Source organism: Festucalex cinctus, chromosome 21 (genome assembly GCF_051991245.1).
Source record: "Festucalex cinctus isolate MCC-2025b chromosome 21, RoL_Fcin_1.0, whole genome shotgun sequence".
Lineage (NCBI taxonomy): Eukaryota > Metazoa > Chordata > Actinopteri > Syngnathiformes > Syngnathidae > Festucalex > Festucalex cinctus.
The window spans coordinates 1486780-1504436 of NC_135431.1; the positions used below are offsets into that span (position 1 = coordinate 1486780).

At 38.6% G+C, this 17657-nt stretch overlaps 2 protein-coding genes across 6 annotated transcripts; one reads left to right on the plus strand and one right to left on the minus strand.

Annotated features, from left to right (window-relative positions):
* Positions 1-44: 44 nt before the first annotated feature.
* moxd1l (monooxygenase, DBH-like 1, like) lies at positions 45-11486 on the minus strand. Of its 5 annotated transcripts, none has more exons than XM_077511079.1 (15): positions 11338-11486; positions 7787-7851; positions 7409-7623; positions 6619-6765; positions 5547-5699; positions 5196-5279; positions 3903-4058; positions 3721-3823; positions 3475-3647; positions 2670-2758; positions 2502-2598; positions 1703-1762; positions 1527-1636; positions 1345-1444; positions 45-526 (listed from the first exon to the last, which is right to left on the minus strand). In XM_077511079.1, the coding sequence occupies exons 2-15, from the start codon at positions 7839-7841 to the stop codon at positions 371-373; spliced, it is 1698 nt and encodes a 565-aa protein (XP_077367205.1). In that variant the 5' UTR covers positions 7842-7851; positions 11338-11486; the 3' UTR covers positions 45-370. The 5 variants fall into 5 exon arrangements, with proteins under 5 accessions (XP_077367205.1, XP_077367204.1, XP_077367208.1 ...); XM_077511078.1 differs by having other exon boundaries at positions 7787-7915; positions 11338-11472; XM_077511082.1 differs by having other exon boundaries at positions 45-564; positions 7787-7915; positions 11338-11472.
* On the plus strand, positions 9787-16038 carry LOC144010670 (fibrinogen-like protein 1). The gene is made up of 9 exons (XM_077511083.1): positions 9787-9971; positions 11317-11517; positions 11591-11806; positions 12531-12653; positions 13400-13514; positions 13583-13720; positions 14193-14409; positions 15482-15677; positions 15764-16038. The coding sequence occupies exons 2-9, from the start codon at positions 11374-11376 to the stop codon at positions 15908-15910; spliced, it is 1296 nt and encodes a 431-aa protein (XP_077367209.1). The 5' UTR covers positions 9787-9971; positions 11317-11373; the 3' UTR covers positions 15911-16038.
* The last annotated feature ends 1619 nt before the right edge of the window (positions 16039-17657 follow it).

Below are 17657 nucleotides of genomic sequence, written 5' to 3' on the forward strand. Positions count from 1 at the left end.
AAAATACATTAATAATAATAATAATAATAATAAATCAGGAAAACTGAATTGGTGATAATTTAATGCTATACTGTATCTCCACAAATGAGTTTTTACACATTTCCAGAAATGATCTTGAAGCATGTCATAATTTCATTAACAAATCACTGAAATCACGAAAAATATTCATGTTTTTTTTTGTTTTTTTTTACTGAGAGCATTTAATCCTAAGTTCACTTCATTTGATTATATTAGTGCTATTTATTTCACGCAAATCAAAAGACAATACAAAAATCTGCAATCCACCTGTGATCATCATTCATATTGTGTTGCAATGATAACAAAGACGATATTTGCAAATATGCACGTCATGAATGGTACAAAAACAAAACTACAAGATGCAGAGGAGCAGCAACAGGACGGCCGCCGGCATCCGAATGGCGGCTGAGACGCGCCCGCTCGCCGCGTTGGACGAATGCTCACAGCGGAAAGATGGCGTCTCCGTCAGATCCATCACGCGGCCGTGCGGGTTCACGTGGAGGCGGTTCTGCCGCAAACGACAACAACGCAGGCGACCGACGACAACTTTATGCAAAATCATCATAAAAAGAAACTATTGTCACAAAATCGTATCAAGCAGCCTTGTTTATCATATTAATAAGAATATGACAATGTTATGGTTATATATATGACATTTGTGCAAGTTTAAAACTATTACAGAATGGGTGTTTAATTCTTTATTTTTAATTCATTAATTAATCATTAATATTTTAATAATTAATACTACTACTACTACTACTACTACTAATAATAATAATAATAATAAATGAATACAAATATTTATTATATAATCATAACAAATTAATTGGTTTGGTTTATTAGTTTTGGACATATAAACAAACAAGTGTAACCCCCCCCAAAAAAAAAGTAAAAAAAAAGAAAGAAAAAAAAAGTTAAACTAAAAATATGAAGGAAGAAAGGAAAATTTGTCATTCAATAATAATAATAATAATTCATAATAATAATTAATAAATTAATTCTACAGATTTGGGTCTTTAATTATTTGAATTAATTAATCAATATTATAAAGGAAGAAAGGAAAATTTGTCATTCAATAATAAAGAATTTATTAATTCTACATATTTGGGTCTTTAATTATTGTAATTAAATAATAATAATAATAATAATACATTAATTCTACAGAGTAGGTGTTTAATTAGATTAATTAATTAATATTATTATTAATAATAATAAAAATTAGAATAAATAATAATAATAATAATAATAACTAATCATTAATTCTACAGATTGCGTGCTTAATTCCCATCTTGGCGATTGAGCGCGAGCAGAAAGATTTGCACTTACGTCGTTGGTGAACACAATCTGAACGTGCGACAAGTTCTTGACGGCGTTCTCGTACTCCGCAACTTGCTGTTGGTGGGAAAGGGATCCTCCCACAGGCAATCTGCAGGGAAGTCATATCGTGAACGAGACACGGGGCCTGCAAAAAGTGACGACAAGTCAAGTCGACGAGACGCTTGACTGACTGCTGGTTGAGGTTGGACACGTCGGGCTGACTGATGCACGTTACGATCTCAATTTGCGGGTAGAAGAGGAGGAAGGCCAGACACATCTCGTCGGTGGTCGCCAATCCCATCTGCGGAAAGGCAGACGTGCTTTTTTTTTTTTGTTATGATGTCATTTTTTTTAAAATGCAGCCTACCTGTGTAGCTTCTGACCTATCAGAAGTGCTGTAGGAGCACTCCACCACAATGTCGTCTCCCTGTTACGGACGGGACAGGGCTCCATTAAACATTCAAACAACTTTTATCTGATGAAACTTTGCTATCTCATTTTGCGAGCCAAGGAGGCACAGCAAATGTTGCTTCAGATTAGCATGTTCATTTAGCATTAGCATGAGCATGCTTCTTAGCACTAGCATGCTAAATTAACATTAGAATTAACATGTTAACTTAGCATAAGCATATTAGCATCCATTAGCAACCATTAGCATGCTAAGCTAACTTAACATTTGCATGCTTATTGAGCATTAGTAAACTTAGCATGAGCATATTAGGCCAACTTAACATTAACATTAGCATTCTAAGCTAATTTAGCATTAGCATGCTAACTTTGCATTAGCCATAACATGTTAATTTAGCATTTTCATTAGCATGCTTCTTAGCATTAACATGTTAACTTAGCATTAGCATATTAGCATGTTAATTTAGGATTAGCATGTTAACATCCATTGGCATGCTAAATTAACATGAGCAAACGTAGCATTACCATACAAAGCTAACTTAACATGGAGCTTAACATGAATCTTTTGTCATGACAGTGCCATCTGTTGGATTTGGCGTGACACTGTGCCAATGTAAAACCAACACTTGTCATGCACAGTGGTACCTTGACACGAGTTTTTTTGTTTTTATTTTTAATTTTCCCATTCCGTGACCACGCTAAACATTTTTTGTCGTCACGTGATGTCACGCGACATCCCAACAAGCAGGCAGGCTCACCGGCTTGACGGTCTTGACGCTTCCCAATCTGGTGATCTCTTGCAGGTTGAAGTCGTAGTTGAGATTGGCGGCCAGGAAACCTAATTGCTCGCCGTTTCTAACGGCAACGGAGGAAAAAACTCGTCATCGTCATCATCGTCATCATCAAATCTCACGTGACGTCCGTACCTGAAGTGTCCCACTCGCACCTTCCTGCCGGCTGTATGTGTGTGCATCATCACAGCAAAAACGTGCAAATCCGGCACCGGATCCATCATCTGGACCGGGAGAAAATGCATGCTCGATTCCAAGTCAGTGTCGATATCCGATCGATACTGGCACTCAAATATTATTGGACTGTGTTCTAATGGTTAAGTTGAAATTAAGTTAGGATAAAGTAAAATAATAAAATAAGTTCAGTTCAAATAATTTTAACTGAAGGTATTTTAACTTATTTAGTTCACTTGATCTAAACTTTATTTTACATTTTTAATACATTTTTATATTATTTTAGTGCTAGTATCGATACGATATATACCGACGTGGTATAGACAATATCGATACTTGTATCGATACTTAATTTAACTTAACTTATTTAAGTTTTATTTAATTTACTTTAACTTTATTTTAACTTAACTGTTTTAAATTTATAATAAAATTTTACAATATTTTAGTGCCAGTATTGAGCCAACATGGATACTGACTTGGTATCAATAATATCGACACTTGAATCAATCTGCCCAACACTACTGTGTGCACTTTATGAACATTAAAAATATATATATATATATTTTATCAAGGTTGTAATGTTTATGGGGGGGACAAAACATTGATACTTGTAAAAAAAAAATGTGATTGTGAATAAGCAATCCCTTCATTTAAAACAATTTTCAAAAAGTATTGATATGGATATCGGCGATTCTGTCCCCTGCATTTACTTGGCATGTATTTACTCGCGCTAGGAAAGTAGTAATTGCCCGCAGACAGCGGCTACCTGAGAAAAGAGAGTGGTGTTGCAGACGCCGTACGTGCGGAATTTGCGGGCTCTCGGCGGGATGTCGTAAGCGACGCGGCCGAACGGCGTCACGCCCGTCGACAGGATGCCGACGTCGTGCGGACGCAGCCGGTCCGTGTAGTGCAGCCTCAGGCCCGAGCTGTCGGTCCTGCCTGTTGCAGACAGACAGGCAGACAGGAAGACGCGCAATGGCAACACTTTTCGGGCGTTAAAAGTTGCGTTTACCCGACTGATTGTTTGTGTTGCTGTAATGGATTTCCAGCCGGTAAAAGGCAACGCGGTCCTCGCCTCCGACGGGAATGCCGGCGTCTTCCGGAAGCTCGGCGACCTGCGGCGGCGAAACGGATGGATGATGATGATGACGATGATGATGATGATGATGATGCGAGTCAATCAAGAGCCTTCACCTGGCCCCCGATGGCCCAAGCGGCGACGATCCGGATGCAACGCGCCCCCGAGTCGCCACGGTAACATTCGCCGTCGGACGGCGTCGTCACGGAGGGCGGGCAGCTGTACAGCAGCATGTGGTGGACCAGGTCCGCGTTCTCCACCGCCGGCTCAAACTGGAAAACAAAACAAACAAACAAAAATCAAAATAACATTGGCGCTCTTGCTTCGCTTTCGGCAAATTTACAAACATCAAACTTGACGGATGAATGCTGTTTGATTTACTTCTAAAAAGTTCTAATAAATGACATCCAATAACAAAAAAAAAACACTAAAATACTATAATAGAAATAAAATAAAATACCACTATGATAAAAATATTTTTAAAACAAAACAAAAATAATATCGAAATAAAACACAATTAAATAAAATTCTATTAAAAATAAAATACCACTATGATAAAAATTAAATTTTTTAAACAAAACAAAATAAATTAATAGAAATAAAACAAAATTAAATAAAATTATATTAAAAATAAAATATCACTCTGATGAAAATGACATTTTAAAAACAAACCAAAATAAAATAGAAATAAAACAAAATAAAATTAAAAATAAAATATCACTCTGATGAAAATGACATTTTAAAAACAAACCAAAATAAAATAGAAATAAAACAAAAATACATACAATTCAATTAAAAATAACATAAAATAAAATACCACTATGCTAAAAATATTTTTAAAACAAAACAAAAATAAAATCGAAATAAAACACAATTAAATAAAATTCTATTAAAAATAAAATACCACTATGATAAAAAATACATTTTTTAAACAAAACAAAATAAATTAATAGAAATAAAACAAAATTATATTAAAAATAAAATATCACTATGATGAAAATGACTTTTTTTAAACTAAATAAAAATTAAATAGAAATAAAACAAAATAAAATATCACTCTGATGAAAATGACATTTTAAAAACAAACCAAAATAAAATAGAAATAAAACAAAAATACATACAATTCAATTAAAAATAACAAAATAAAATATCACTATGATGAAAATGACATTTTTAATACAAAATAAAATAGAAATAAAACAAAATTAAATAAAATTCAATTAAAAATAAAATAAAATATCACTATGATGAAAATGACATTTTTTTTAAAAATAAAATACAATAAAAAAATATATATATATATATATATATATATATATATATCATTCTGATGAAAATGACATTTAAAATATATTTCAAAGCAAAAGTCAATAACGATTTTCTGAAGTTGAAATATTTGAAAACGTGACCTGAACGATATGATGCTTGTCAATCAAGGTTGGAAGTTTCATGACCCTGCAGTGGTAATACGTTTCCTGCGCAGGGATGCGGACCTGCACATGAGAACGTCCAAATAAGGACATCTGAAGATGATCAAAGCATATTTGGGAAACCTGGCAATGTATCCATTCTAATTTCCTCAATCGATGACATTTCGATGTCAAGTACATGATAAAAACTCAAACAAACAAATATTGAATTACAAAGTACATTTTGTAGTGGCAGGAACTGCTCAAATGATTTTTGATTGATGAATGAAGCAACATTGACAAGGAAAATTCCATTTTTTAAGAGCCAGCCCTAATGATTTGCTTGTGTACTTTTCCCATGGTGGCGCTGATGTAGTTTCCGTTTGCGGCGCCGTCTCTGGAGACGAATCGGAGCAGGTTGAGCTGCTTGGTGCCGGCGAGCGCCCCGTGGTAGCCGATGTCGTCCGTCGGTCCGTACGCGTAAATCAGATTGGTGGCTTGGTCCTCGCAAATTGAACAAAACAAACAAAAAACAAGACGATTATTATCAAGTGACGTGAAATGCATTTTGACTCGTTGTTGACGTGTGGAGAACATTCCTTCGACAACAAACGGAAACAAGACGAAAGCGTGTTGCCGTGGCAACGTGGACAAATCAACATCATCTTGTAGAAGCACCGAGTAACAGTAGAAGAAGCCGAAAAGGAGCTTATGTGAAAGTTGAGCTGGACAAAAAGACAATGAAATGAACGAAATTGCAAGTGACGAGCGGAACAAGCTGAAAATTTGTTTTCAAAATCTCCATGGTGCAAAACAACAAACAACATGGACACTAACGTGACCTCAATTTGCTTCACATTTACAGTTTGCACAGAATTAACTCCATAGAAACAATCCTTGAGTACTAGTACACTGTACAAAAAAATGTCTGTAGAATTAACAGTGAATTTCTGTAAAATTGTGACATTAAAAAAACCAAACTGTAAATATGAAATCAATGAAACATGTCATTTATATTAACAGGTTGTAAAACAAAAATTGAGTTCTGTTCAATTTTAGAATCAGTTACTCTTTATTATACATTTAATACCAGTAAAATGGACAAATTGTTTGTAAAGTTGCTTGTTTTTACACTGTATTTATTTATTTATTTTAACAAAATTTCCCTGGTAACCACAGCTGCCAATTTTTCCATGTAAAAAAAACAAAATAAACCAACAAAAAAACAAAACATAAATGTCAACAAATAATAAAAAAATAAATAATAAATAATAGAAATATATATATATATATATTTATAATAAAATAAATTTAATAATAATAATAATAATAATAATAAACTAAGCTCATACGTCTTCTTCGCCTGAAAAAAACCCAACAAAAAAACCAAACCAAAACAAACGTGATGGAAGGCGTGCCTTACGGTGATGTTGCGATCTTGTTGGTCGCACGTTTGCAAGGGCCTGGAAAAGGTCATGAGCGTTTGACCTTCGGCCTCCAGCAGGCTCAGCAGCGTGTAGCTCTGCAGACGGTCCTCCGTCGGGTAGCTGTTCGCCGTCGAGAAATAATCCTAATGTGCGTGGAGAACAAAATAAAAAAAATAAAAAATTTCCATCAGTAAAACATATCTCGTCTTGTTTGAAACAGCGTTATGAATTTTTTTGTTAATGTTAGTTTTAGTTCACTAAAATCACCTTGGTTTTAAACCAACCACTGCATTCACGTTCAAATTATTTTGCGAATTTTAGTTTTAGTTTTAGTGTTAGTTTTAGTTCACTAAAATAACCGTGGTTTGAACCAACCACCGCACTCACATTAATGAAATTATTTTTTAAATTTTAGTTTTAGTGTTAGTTTTAGTTCTCTAAACTAACCTTGATTTGAATCAACCACTGCATTCACATTAACAAATGTATTTTTTGAATTTTAGTTTTAGTTTTATTGTTACTTTTAGTTTGCTAAAATAACCTTGATTTAATGAAATTATTTTTTGAATTTTAGTTTTAGCATACTAAAATAACCTTGGTTTGAACCAACCCCCGCACTCAGGTTAACAAAATTATTTTTTAAATTTGAGTTTTAGCGTTAGTTTTAGTTCACTAAAATAACTTTGGTTTGAACCAACCACTGCACTCACGTTAACAAAATTATTTTTGAATATTAGTTTTATTTGCCAAAAATCCCCCTCGCTTTAAACCAAGCAGCGCACTCACTTTGAAGTAGCTTCCTTGGGGGCCGACGCCCCCCATGACCAGGTCGGCCCCCGCCATGTCCCCGCCGGGGCTCAGTCCGAAGCCGATCCAGCCGCTGGTGTTGACGATGAACTTGAGCGTGATGTTGGCGTCGTCGAAGCCCCACTTGAGGCAGACCAGGTGTCGGTCGTCCAGGTAGTCCATGAAGGGCAGGTCGGGGTCCGACGCCCGCGCGCCTTCGCTCCAGAGCAGACACGCGACGGGAAGGAGAGCCAGCATGATGTCTCCCGCGTGGTGACGCTTCCGACTTGAAGAGCCCGTTCGGCGCCCGCTCGGGGAGTCAAATGCGTGCCCGCCCACTTTTGACACACCTGCGGTGCGATAGGGCCCACCTCATACCGGAAACGGCGCGCTTTGCCAACTCCATCATCATCATCATCATCATCATCATCATCTTCACTCAGCTGGTGGAAATATGAGCAGGTGTTGAACAGGGATTAGCGAGGAAAAGATCACAACAAAAGCCACCTGCAAAAAGCGGTGAAGAAAATGGAAGGATGGATCGAATAAAGTGCAATTGCACATTACTACAGTAGGTGGCAGTATGTTAAATGTTATGCAGAAAGTGAATTATTATTTTTTTTTTAAATCGACAGGGAGTTCTCGAGTTAAGGCCAGTGTTATGTTTTGGAATTTTCATTTTAGTTACTTTTTATTTTGTTTTGAGTTTGTTTTTTTGTTTTGGTTTAGTTTTAATTAGTTTTCAGTGTTTTCAAGTCCCCAGTTTTGTTTTTCCCCATCTTCACTTTCCAATGCAGTGTCAATTTGTCCTTTCTTTGTGCTATCAGCATCAAAGCAGACTGTGACGGAGGAACGGACACGTGATTCAATTCAACGGCTCAGAAGGAGCAAAATGTTGCTGACGTCATTTTCACATTTGATCTGATGAAGGCCAAATTCATGATCGGCATCAAATTGCGTTATAGTGCCACCGTGTGGTTGCAAGGATTCTTACGCCCTTGCCAATGGAGCTAAAACGTTTGCTTCCTGAATGTTTTCTTTTTCTCTTTCTTTTGGATCCAATATCAAAATGTGGAAAGTGAGACGCCCGAGTTTGGTGTTGCGAGCCGCGAGGACGTCAACAGTCAAGCGGGCGGCGGAACTAACGGCTTGGCCTGATAATAGGATAACCCCACCCCCCCTCATACGCCCACTCACCCCCCCCGACCGACTGACCGACCGACTGCTCGCTAACTATTTCTGGCATACAAGGTTTTTTTTCCCCCTCCAAAAGTTAGAAATTAAAGTAGATACCAGAATACTTTATATAAATATTACATTATCATTTAATTTTAATTTTTATTTTTTTAAATAGAGTGACTTTTCTTGTCCTCTTGTGGACAAGGTATGAAATGTGAAGATCATAAAGAGGCCACACAATTGGCACTATCATCACATATTTCCATTTTTTTCATGTCTTTGGGTTTAAAAATGCCGCATAAATTAACATCAAATTATTTATGTAATTATTTATGAAAACGAGTACCGGTACGAAAATGTAAATGTTATTATAAAACAAGCAAAAAAAATGTTTGGCTTTTCTCATTTTGATGAAGAATTGTAGTCTTTTTTTTTTTTTTTCCTTGTTTAGATTTTGCATTTTCAAGTATTTATGATGCAAGTTAGAAACTTTTTCAATTGCTCAAAAATGATTTATGACATAACCGACCTCATAAATAATTTATAAACAAAACTGCAATCCCCCTCATTAAAAATACACATTTTGGCGGGGAGGTTTGAATGGATGAATGGCCTTTCCGTTTCTTTGGATGGGGCAGCTGATTTGACATAAGAGGTTTTTTGTTGTTTTTTCCCCTCTCAAAGTTTGTCAGAAAAAGATATGTTCAAGTAGAATTTACAGAAATTTTATTTTATTTTTTATTATTATTTAATTTAATTTCAAGACTTTATATAAATATTATCAATAAATATTTTTCCTCCAAAAGTTGGCAATTCAAGTAACCATTCGTCAGAAAAAGATGTGGTCAAGTAAAGTAGACTTTACAGAAATTTCATTTTATTATTATTATTATTATATTATTCTTATTTAATTTAATTTTAAGACTTTATATAAATATTATCAATAAATATTTGTCCTCCAAAATTTGGCAATTAAAGTAACTGTTCGTCAGAAGAAGATGTTAAAATGTTATTTTATGATTATTCCATCATTTATTTTATTTAATTTTAAGACTTTATATAAATATTACTAAATCATTTCAATTGAATTTTTTTTGGGGGGGAAAACGGGCTGACTGTTTTCTTGTCCCCTTGCGAACATGGCCCCTCCTCTTTCATTTCCACGGCCCCTCCCCATTTCCTGTGTGTGTGTGAGAATCCTCTTAGCGCCGGCTTATGTTCCTAAGATGTCTAGTGAAAGGGAGAGCGCCAAGTAAGACGGCCCAAGACGCAAACAGCGGCGGAGGCGGCTCACCGAGTGCCAAGCACGGCAAAGAGGAGGCGTAGCATGGGAACGGGGGGCCCTCGCCCCAAAGCATGGGGTCGGAGGTCGTCTCTCAGTGAGGTCAGTACCTACAAAGACTTTGTGACGCTACTCGAGGTCGTCCTTCAACATTTGAGCATAAAAAAAAAATATATGAAAACTTCAATTGTGGTTTCATTTGGCAACTTTTTTTGGGGGGAACATGTTTTAATCGTGTGGACACTTTTTGACTTAAGTTCCTTGCAGAGTCTGGGATGTGATTTATTATTATTATTATGATTTACATTTTGCGCGCTTTGACTTGTGAACAAAAACTTGCAAAGTGATTGGTGGCAAGAAGCTTCAACTTGCTGTTAAACTTCCAACGAATTTTGTTGTCAAATCCGTTAGCTTAATGCTAACTGTTAAATGGGTTGATGAATAGCATCATGAAATATTGAGCAATATTTACACTTACAGGCATATTTTTCTTGATCCTCTGCGAAGAGTAATTCATACTACTGCCACATGGAGAGAGCCGAGACCAGAATTATTATAGTTGGGATTTTTTTTTTATTTTAGTTTGTTTTTGTTTCGTTTTGAGTTTTGTTTTTCAAACTGAGTTCGTTTTAATTAATTTTCAGGCTGGTTTGTTAAGTTTTTTGTTTTTTAATTAGTTTTAGTTATTTAATAAATGCTTAGTTTTTTAGTTTAGTTAGTTTCAGTATTAGTTTTAGTTTTTTTATGCGTATTACTTGTGTGCAACATTTAAAAAACACCATGTGAGCGACGTCATCTTTTGGCGCTTTTCTATTGGCTGCTGACAGATGATGTCACTGCCGTGTGACACACTTTCAAACGTCCTTATTCCGCTTCATATTAAAAATAAATCAACTTCAAATCACATTCAAAATCATACCCAAATGCTCATGCATTCAATTTTTTACCAAAGACAAAAACAGAGGACATTTTTGCAACATTATACTTTTGTAAACACAATATTTTTATTTTGGTAATTATTTTTTTTTTTGAATTTTAGTTTTAGTCTTTTTGTTAGTTTTAGTTCACTCAAATAACCTTGGCCGAGAACCGTCTCCACATGGAATATCTACAGCTGCAAAATACTGCCCCCTTGTGGCCAGGGTACAAACACCAGAAGGAGCAGCACATTGAATTTCATCAAAGTGTGGCAAAATTACTTTCATTTATTTCAGTTCTTTTTTTTTTTTTTTTTTTTAATTGATGTATTTATGTATTTTTTATTTCAATTCTAATAAATGTGATGTCATTAGCCAATGTTTTTATAAGAATATTTGATAGCAAAAGTGAGATTTTTTCCCCTGTTAAAAGCGCATTACGCAATTTTTCTTTTTTTGCATTTTATTGGCATTTGGGTTGTGAGTTCGAACTTGCGTGTGAAAGTTTGCAACTTGTTCCTCCTGGGTAGGCGGACACGTCAGAGCCTCACCTGTTGAAGTCCGTCCCGGTGGCCCGCTAAGCAGCCATGCGCCGGCCCGCTTGGGCCATCTGGGCCTTCCTCCTCCTCCTGCCGCTTCTGTCGGGTTCGGCGGCGATGGCGGAGGAGGAGCGCAACGCCACCGTGCAGCGCGTCGGCGGCGGCTCGCAGTGCGGGGAGTACACCAACCAGGTCAGGAAAACAAACAAAACAAAACGTCACTCTTGATGACGACGACGATGATGATGTCATGAAAACGGGCCAGGCGACGGAGGACGGCATGTGCCGGCTGGCGGCCACGCTGCCGCAGCTGGACGAGCGGCGCTGCCCGGACATGTTCCGCTGCACCGACGAGGTTTCCTACTGGCTGCACCAGAACGACGAGCGCAAGCAGCAGGTGGCCTCCCTCAAGGAAACGGTGGCGCAAGTGCGCGAGGAGCTCCGGAACCACCGGCATCGCATCAAGGCCTTGGAGCTGCAGGTGAGCTCATTGCGCTTCAAAAAAGTCAAAAAAAAAAATAAAAAATAGATATCATTATAGGCAAAAAAAAAAAAAGTGCTATGCACCACCACGAGTTTAAAGCAGGGATGTAACGATAAGCACGATATCGTTGTCGTCATGTTCACGTTATTTAAATGCAACAAATCTGTTAAAAAAAAAAAAAAAAGTCAGGTTGATTTCCATTTCTGCAGTTCTAGCACCCTCTGGTGGCTAGTTTTGTTTTGTTTTTTTAGTGCAGTTGAATTTTCATTCGGGATGTTTTGTCCCTTCTATGTTTAAAATCGACACTAATTGTCAGATGAAGGAACATAAACTGGCTGTGAAGCGAGTCAATATGTGATGTCAGCTGAATCGGTGCCAGAAGTGGGACTGTCTTGCACTCCCAAATCTGACACCAGTGTGACTTGTGATTGGATGACAATCCAACGGCGGCGCCCGAAGCGGGATTGGCGGCAGTATCGTATCTCTGATTTCCCCCCCTCGGGTCTCGTTTGGTCCCCTGTATCGGCGCCGGTGCGTAATGTGTCAACTAACATATCCTTGACCTCGCTAGCTAACAGGATTAGCCTCATGCGCCATGATCCACTGAGCCAATGAGAAGACGCGGCGCTGGGCCAGAGGTGGACTCGCGTGACGCGGCGACAGCGCTTGGGCCACGTGTACCACGGTTCTTTTTTTTTTTCTTTTTTTTTTTTGACGGCAGCGCGACGACAGAAGCCACGTGGTCAACGGCACCTTGGAGCGACGCTTGCACGACGTGGAGCAACACTTGGCCCAGGCCGTCAGCCTGCTGCACCTGCAGGGGGCGCTCATCCTCAACCTGCAGGTAGGTGGCGCACTCAAAATGGGGGACTCGGTTTTAGAGCGCCTCGTTGTTGGCCGCGAGTGCCTGCGCGTCACACAGATTGGAACGGGAGAGTGAAAAAAAAAAAAAGTGTGTGCACTTGGATTTGGGCTGTCATGGCTGGCTAAGAGTGCCTCGTTGTTGGCCATGAGTGCATGCACGTCACTGAAAGGTGGCAGAGTGGGGGGTTTAAAAAAATAAATAAAAATGTTCAAGTCTGACATGGCAGTCATTGTGTGGAGCAGGGTTTGTGCTGGCATATGGCTACATTAGAGCGCCTCGTTGTCATGATGTGAAAGAGATCAATTCCACACACTGGAAGCTTTAAGCCTCATTTGACATTTTTTTTTTTTTTTTTTTTGAGTTTATCATTCAAATTGATGAGGGTTGTTAACAGCAGCCTTCTCTCTGCAGTGACAACATTTACAAGGCATTTCTTTTCACTTGTCATTGAATTTTAAAGCAACACTAAGGAACTCTCTAAAAACTTTTCAGTTGTTTTGCAGCTTTCAGCCAGGAAGGCACTTTGTAACGAATACTGAAAGGGGGGAAACGATGGACGCCAGAATACTGTCAGCATATTTGTAGTTTTTTGGAAGTCGATGTTTTTCATCAGAAGAGCCATGAAAAGATTTGATTCAGGTTGAAAAGTTCCTTAGTGCTACTTTAAAATGTGAACGTCTCGTACCTTGGAGTCTTTTTCCCGATTTTCCGGCGTGTCCTTCTAGAACCAAGTCCACAACCTGAGCCAATTAGTGGAGCAGGCGAAGAAGAGTCCCGGCTGTTTGGTCAACGTGGTCCGGCCCAATCCGCTCATGAGTATCCAGCAGGACTTGCACCCGGGTAGGGTGAAGTACCGCCATCTTCCAGCAGGTGGGGGCGGGTCTTCATCATCCTTTCGCTTCCTTTAGAGATTCATCACATGAGGAACTGCCCCATCGACTGCGCGTCCATCTTCTACAACGGCGTGAGGCGCTCGGGCGTCTACACGGTGGTGCCGTCGCTTGCCGGCGTGCCGGTGGAGGTCTACTGCGATATGGACACCGACGGTCAGTTGGCACGTCCGTCCGGCCATCCGTCTGCTGTCAAATGCCAAAGTTGTCTCGTCAAAGTTAGCCGGAACAAGTTTGGCTGTGAACTAGCCAATCAGACGACGGAAAAATGCTGACCTCGTCAAGGTCCAGCCGGATGACAAATTTGAAATCTGATTATAGTTTTGGTATTTTTCATTTTAGTTTGTTTTGGTTTCGTTTTGAGTATTGGTTTTTAACTCTGGTAGTTTTTATTTTATTGTGGTTATTCAGAAAAATAGAAAAGTTACTGTTACTAATTCATCCACTGGAGGGCGCACTTACAACTACTTAAATGACATTCTAAAATTTGACATTTAGCCAGTATTTGCTGCAAAAAAAATAAATACATTTCAGATTACTCTGCAATAAGATAATAAATGAGAATATTTTCACCGTAACGGGTGTGGTCAGTCCCGCACTCACGACGAGGCCCGTCGTTTGGGTGCAGGTGGCGGTTGGACGGTGATCCAGAGGCGGCTGGACGGCTCGGTGAGCTTCGACCGCACCTGGCGGGAATACCGGGCCGGTTTCGGCGACCTCCGCTCCGAGTTCTGGCTCGGCAACGAGCACATCCACCAGCTGAGCGGCCAGGGCGACTACAGCCTGCGCATCGACATGGACGACTGGAGCAACAAGCACAAGCACGCGCTCTATCAGCACTTCAGGTGGGCTGGCTACTCGTTAGCATTTCTCACTGAACCAGTAGAGGGCAGTCATGCACTAAATGTGCCCAGAAGAAGACAGGGACAGGAAGTTACTGACCTCATGTAGCTAGCAGCTAACTCTTGTCTTGTCGTCACTTAATAAAACCTCAAATCTATGGACATTTTAGTTCATCAACAAAAACGAGACAAATATATGTGACATAAATAAAAATAAATACATACATGACATGTATAATAAATACATGTGACACGCCCCCTTTCAAATCCGCAGCTAGCAAGTGCAACATGCATAAACACATGGGACAGACAGGTGGATTCATGGCGTAGGTAAAAAATAAATACATACATTATAGTTACAACTTAACATTAATATAACGTCCCAACAACAATGTTAATGCGACTGCTTACTAATGCTGGCTAACTTACTAGCTCATAGCATGGAGCCAGAGTATCCACTTCAAATACACAGCATTAGCATAAAACAGCTAGCTGGCTAACTTACTAGCTCATAGCATGGAGTTAAGAGTAGCCACTGTACTTGCGTGTCAAGTTGTTTTTCATCAAAAAGATGAGAACATTTAATGTAAAATATTTTTAGATCCAAAAAGCTCAACATAATCTGCTGACATAAAATCATATTAAGGGCCTGACTAAAACTAGACTTAAACGTTGACAGTTTTTGTTGACGAAAACTAGACTAATATATTATTTTTTTTGTACTAAAATGCTCAATTTATAGTCGACAAAAAAATTGACTAAATTAAAAACAGGCCGAGGTTGACGAACTGATAAAAATTGACAAGCGTGGCTTGAAATTGGACTAAAACTGAGGCAAAATTTTAAAATGCCAGATAAAATTCATGTTACATGTGTAATGTCGATTGCATGATGTGTTTGCAAACTAAAAGTTAGTTTGTTTACCTGAAGTGGTAAAAGTGCGCTGATCTCAAGTCCAGAGCGACGCAACGCCGCCACCTACGGGGATCTGTTAGTCATGACATTTGTTTACAAACATGAATTTCACACGGGCGGTGAGCGACCGACTTTTTGTCACGCGTGCGTCCCGGCGCAGCGTGGAAGACGAGGAGCGTCGCTACCGCCTGCACGTGTCGGGCTTCAGCGGCAGCGTGCGCGACTCTTTCGGCTGGTACCACGACCAGCGCGCCTTCGCCACGCCCGACGGCGGCGACATCTGCGCCGAGATCTCCCACGGCGGATGGTGGTACGGACAGTGCTTCTACGCCAACCTCAACGGCGTCTACTACAGGGTGAGCCCACCGACCGAACGCCGAGCGGCGAATTCCGAACGCGAAGTCGACCGACTTGACCCGCCCGCGTTTGTTGTCCCTTGCAGGGAGGCCGCTACACGCCAAAGGTGAAAGGTCACCTGGGTCCCGACGGGATTGTCTGGCACTCGTGGAGAGACTCCGACTTTTACTCGCTGCGCAAAGTCGCCATGATGATTCGGCCGCGCGCCTTTCGAAAACGGCCGTCGCCCTGAACGACTTGTTGCCATGGCGACAGCAGCACAAAAAACAACACTTGAAAAAAACATCAGTGACTGATTTTTTTTTTTTTTTTTTTTTTTTGTATTTTCATTTTGTACTTTTAGATGTTTTGGTTTTTGCTTTTTTTTTAATTATTAACGCCCGTTATGATCATAATGAGTGCAGAAGAACAGCAAGAATTACAATTAAGTGCAGCTAAATAAATAAATTAATTTATTTCAGTAGCGGAATACAAAAAAAGCCAAAATGATATTCTGTAAATATATTTTTTTTCCATGTAATAGTCTCATTTTTTTTAGGTGGATGAACTTTGGGGTTTCATTAGCCAAATTAATTGGGAAAAAATAATAATAATAAAATGACGTATTTTTCACCCTGTGCAGCGACTCAGATGTCTGCTGGCCACTTTAGAGCGCCTTATGGTCAGCTGTGAGTGCACGAATGATTTGGAGAGAAGGCCAAAGAGCAAGAGCAAGACAAAACAAAACAAAACAAAACAAAAAAAGTCCCACGTGACAGCCAGCATGAAGACAGTCAGTGTCTTCATGCTGGTGTGAGAGCTTTAGAGTGCCTCGTTGTCTTGCTCCACGACGACCCGCTAGGCTAGTAGAAGAACTATTTTGGTGGCTCGAAGGTATCAGAAAGCTGCTAGATGAAGTCATATCCATTTTTTTTTTTCAAGTTTGATTGACATTTGAGAGTTGAGCAGGCGTGTTTTCAGCGCATTCAATTCAGCGGACACGCCCACAACGGTTGAGCCAAAACAAGGGCTCGATTTCCACCATTTTGAAGCCTCATATTTAACGACTCATTCAAAATGGCGCCGGTTGTGAGAGGCGCTTTTCGCCTGTCCAGCTGCACCTGATGACAGCGGGAGTCTACAAGGCCTCTTTCAGCATCCAGGCAGGCGACTGCACAAACAAACGGCCCTTTGACCCTTTGGCTGGCTCCTTCTCATTCCCATTCCTCAGCCACTTTCTCGGGCAGCCATCTGCTGCGCGCGGATAAATACATAAATAACGAGCCTCACTGTGCGCCGACGCCGACGACAAGACAAGGATTCTTGGCACTCAAGAAAACTCAAAACAAAAGCGGAAAATCTTTGTTCAACAAATCAAACTGCTTTCTTGATTTCATTTTGTTGCATCACCTATATCAATAAAAACATAAAAAAAATAAATATATTATATAAGATAAAATAAAAATAAATAAAATATTTAAATTTAAGAAACCTCAAACGCAGGGCAAAATCTTTGTTCAACAAATCAAACTGCTTTCTTTTATTATAGCCTATATAAATAAAATACAAATAAAAAAATAAATATATATAATAAAATAAAAATATAAGAAATCAAACAAAGGGCAAAATGTTTGTTAAACAAATCAAACTGCTTTATTTTTTTTTATCACCTATATAAATAAAAAATAAAATACAAAATATATATATATATATATATATAATAAAATAAAAATAAAATAAATTTATTTAAATTTAACAAACCAAAGGAAGGGGAGAATCTTTGTTAAATCAAACTGCTTTTTTAATCACCTATATAAATAAAAAATAAATATTATTATTGCTATTATATATAATAAAATAAAATAAATAAAATTAGTTAAATTTAAGAAAACAAACGAAGCAAAGCAAACTGCTTTTTTAAATCACTTATCAGATATGATAAAATAAAAAATAAATAAAATGTATTTAAATTTAAGAAAACCTCAAACAAAAGGGTAAAA

Bases quoted from the DNA above. Each gene is read 5' to 3' on its own strand.
- LOC144010670 (XM_077511083.1), top strand. From the start codon at position 11,374: ATGCGCCGGCCCGCTTGGGCCATCTGGGCCTTCCTCCTCCTCCTGCCG. The intron at 13,721-14,192 runs GTCAGTTGGCAC...GTTTGGGTGCAG, and splicing joins CTGCGATATGGACACCGACG to GTGGCGGTTGGACGGTGATC. The intron at 15,678-15,763 runs GTGAGCCCACCG...TGTCCCTTGCAG, and splicing joins TCAACGGCGTCTACTACAGG to GGAGGCCGCTACACGCCAAA.
- moxd1l (XM_077511079.1), bottom strand. From the start codon at position 7,841: ATGATGATGATGATGATGATGATGATGATGGAGTTGGCAAAGCGCGCC. The intron at 6,766-7,408 runs GTGAGTGCGCTG...CACGCACATTAG, and splicing joins CCCAAGGAAGCTACTTCAAA to GATTATTTCTCGACGGCGAA. The intron at 3,648-3,720 runs GTAAACGCAACT...TGTCTGCAACAG, and splicing joins CAACACAAACAATCAGTCGG to GCAGGACCGACAGCTCGGGC.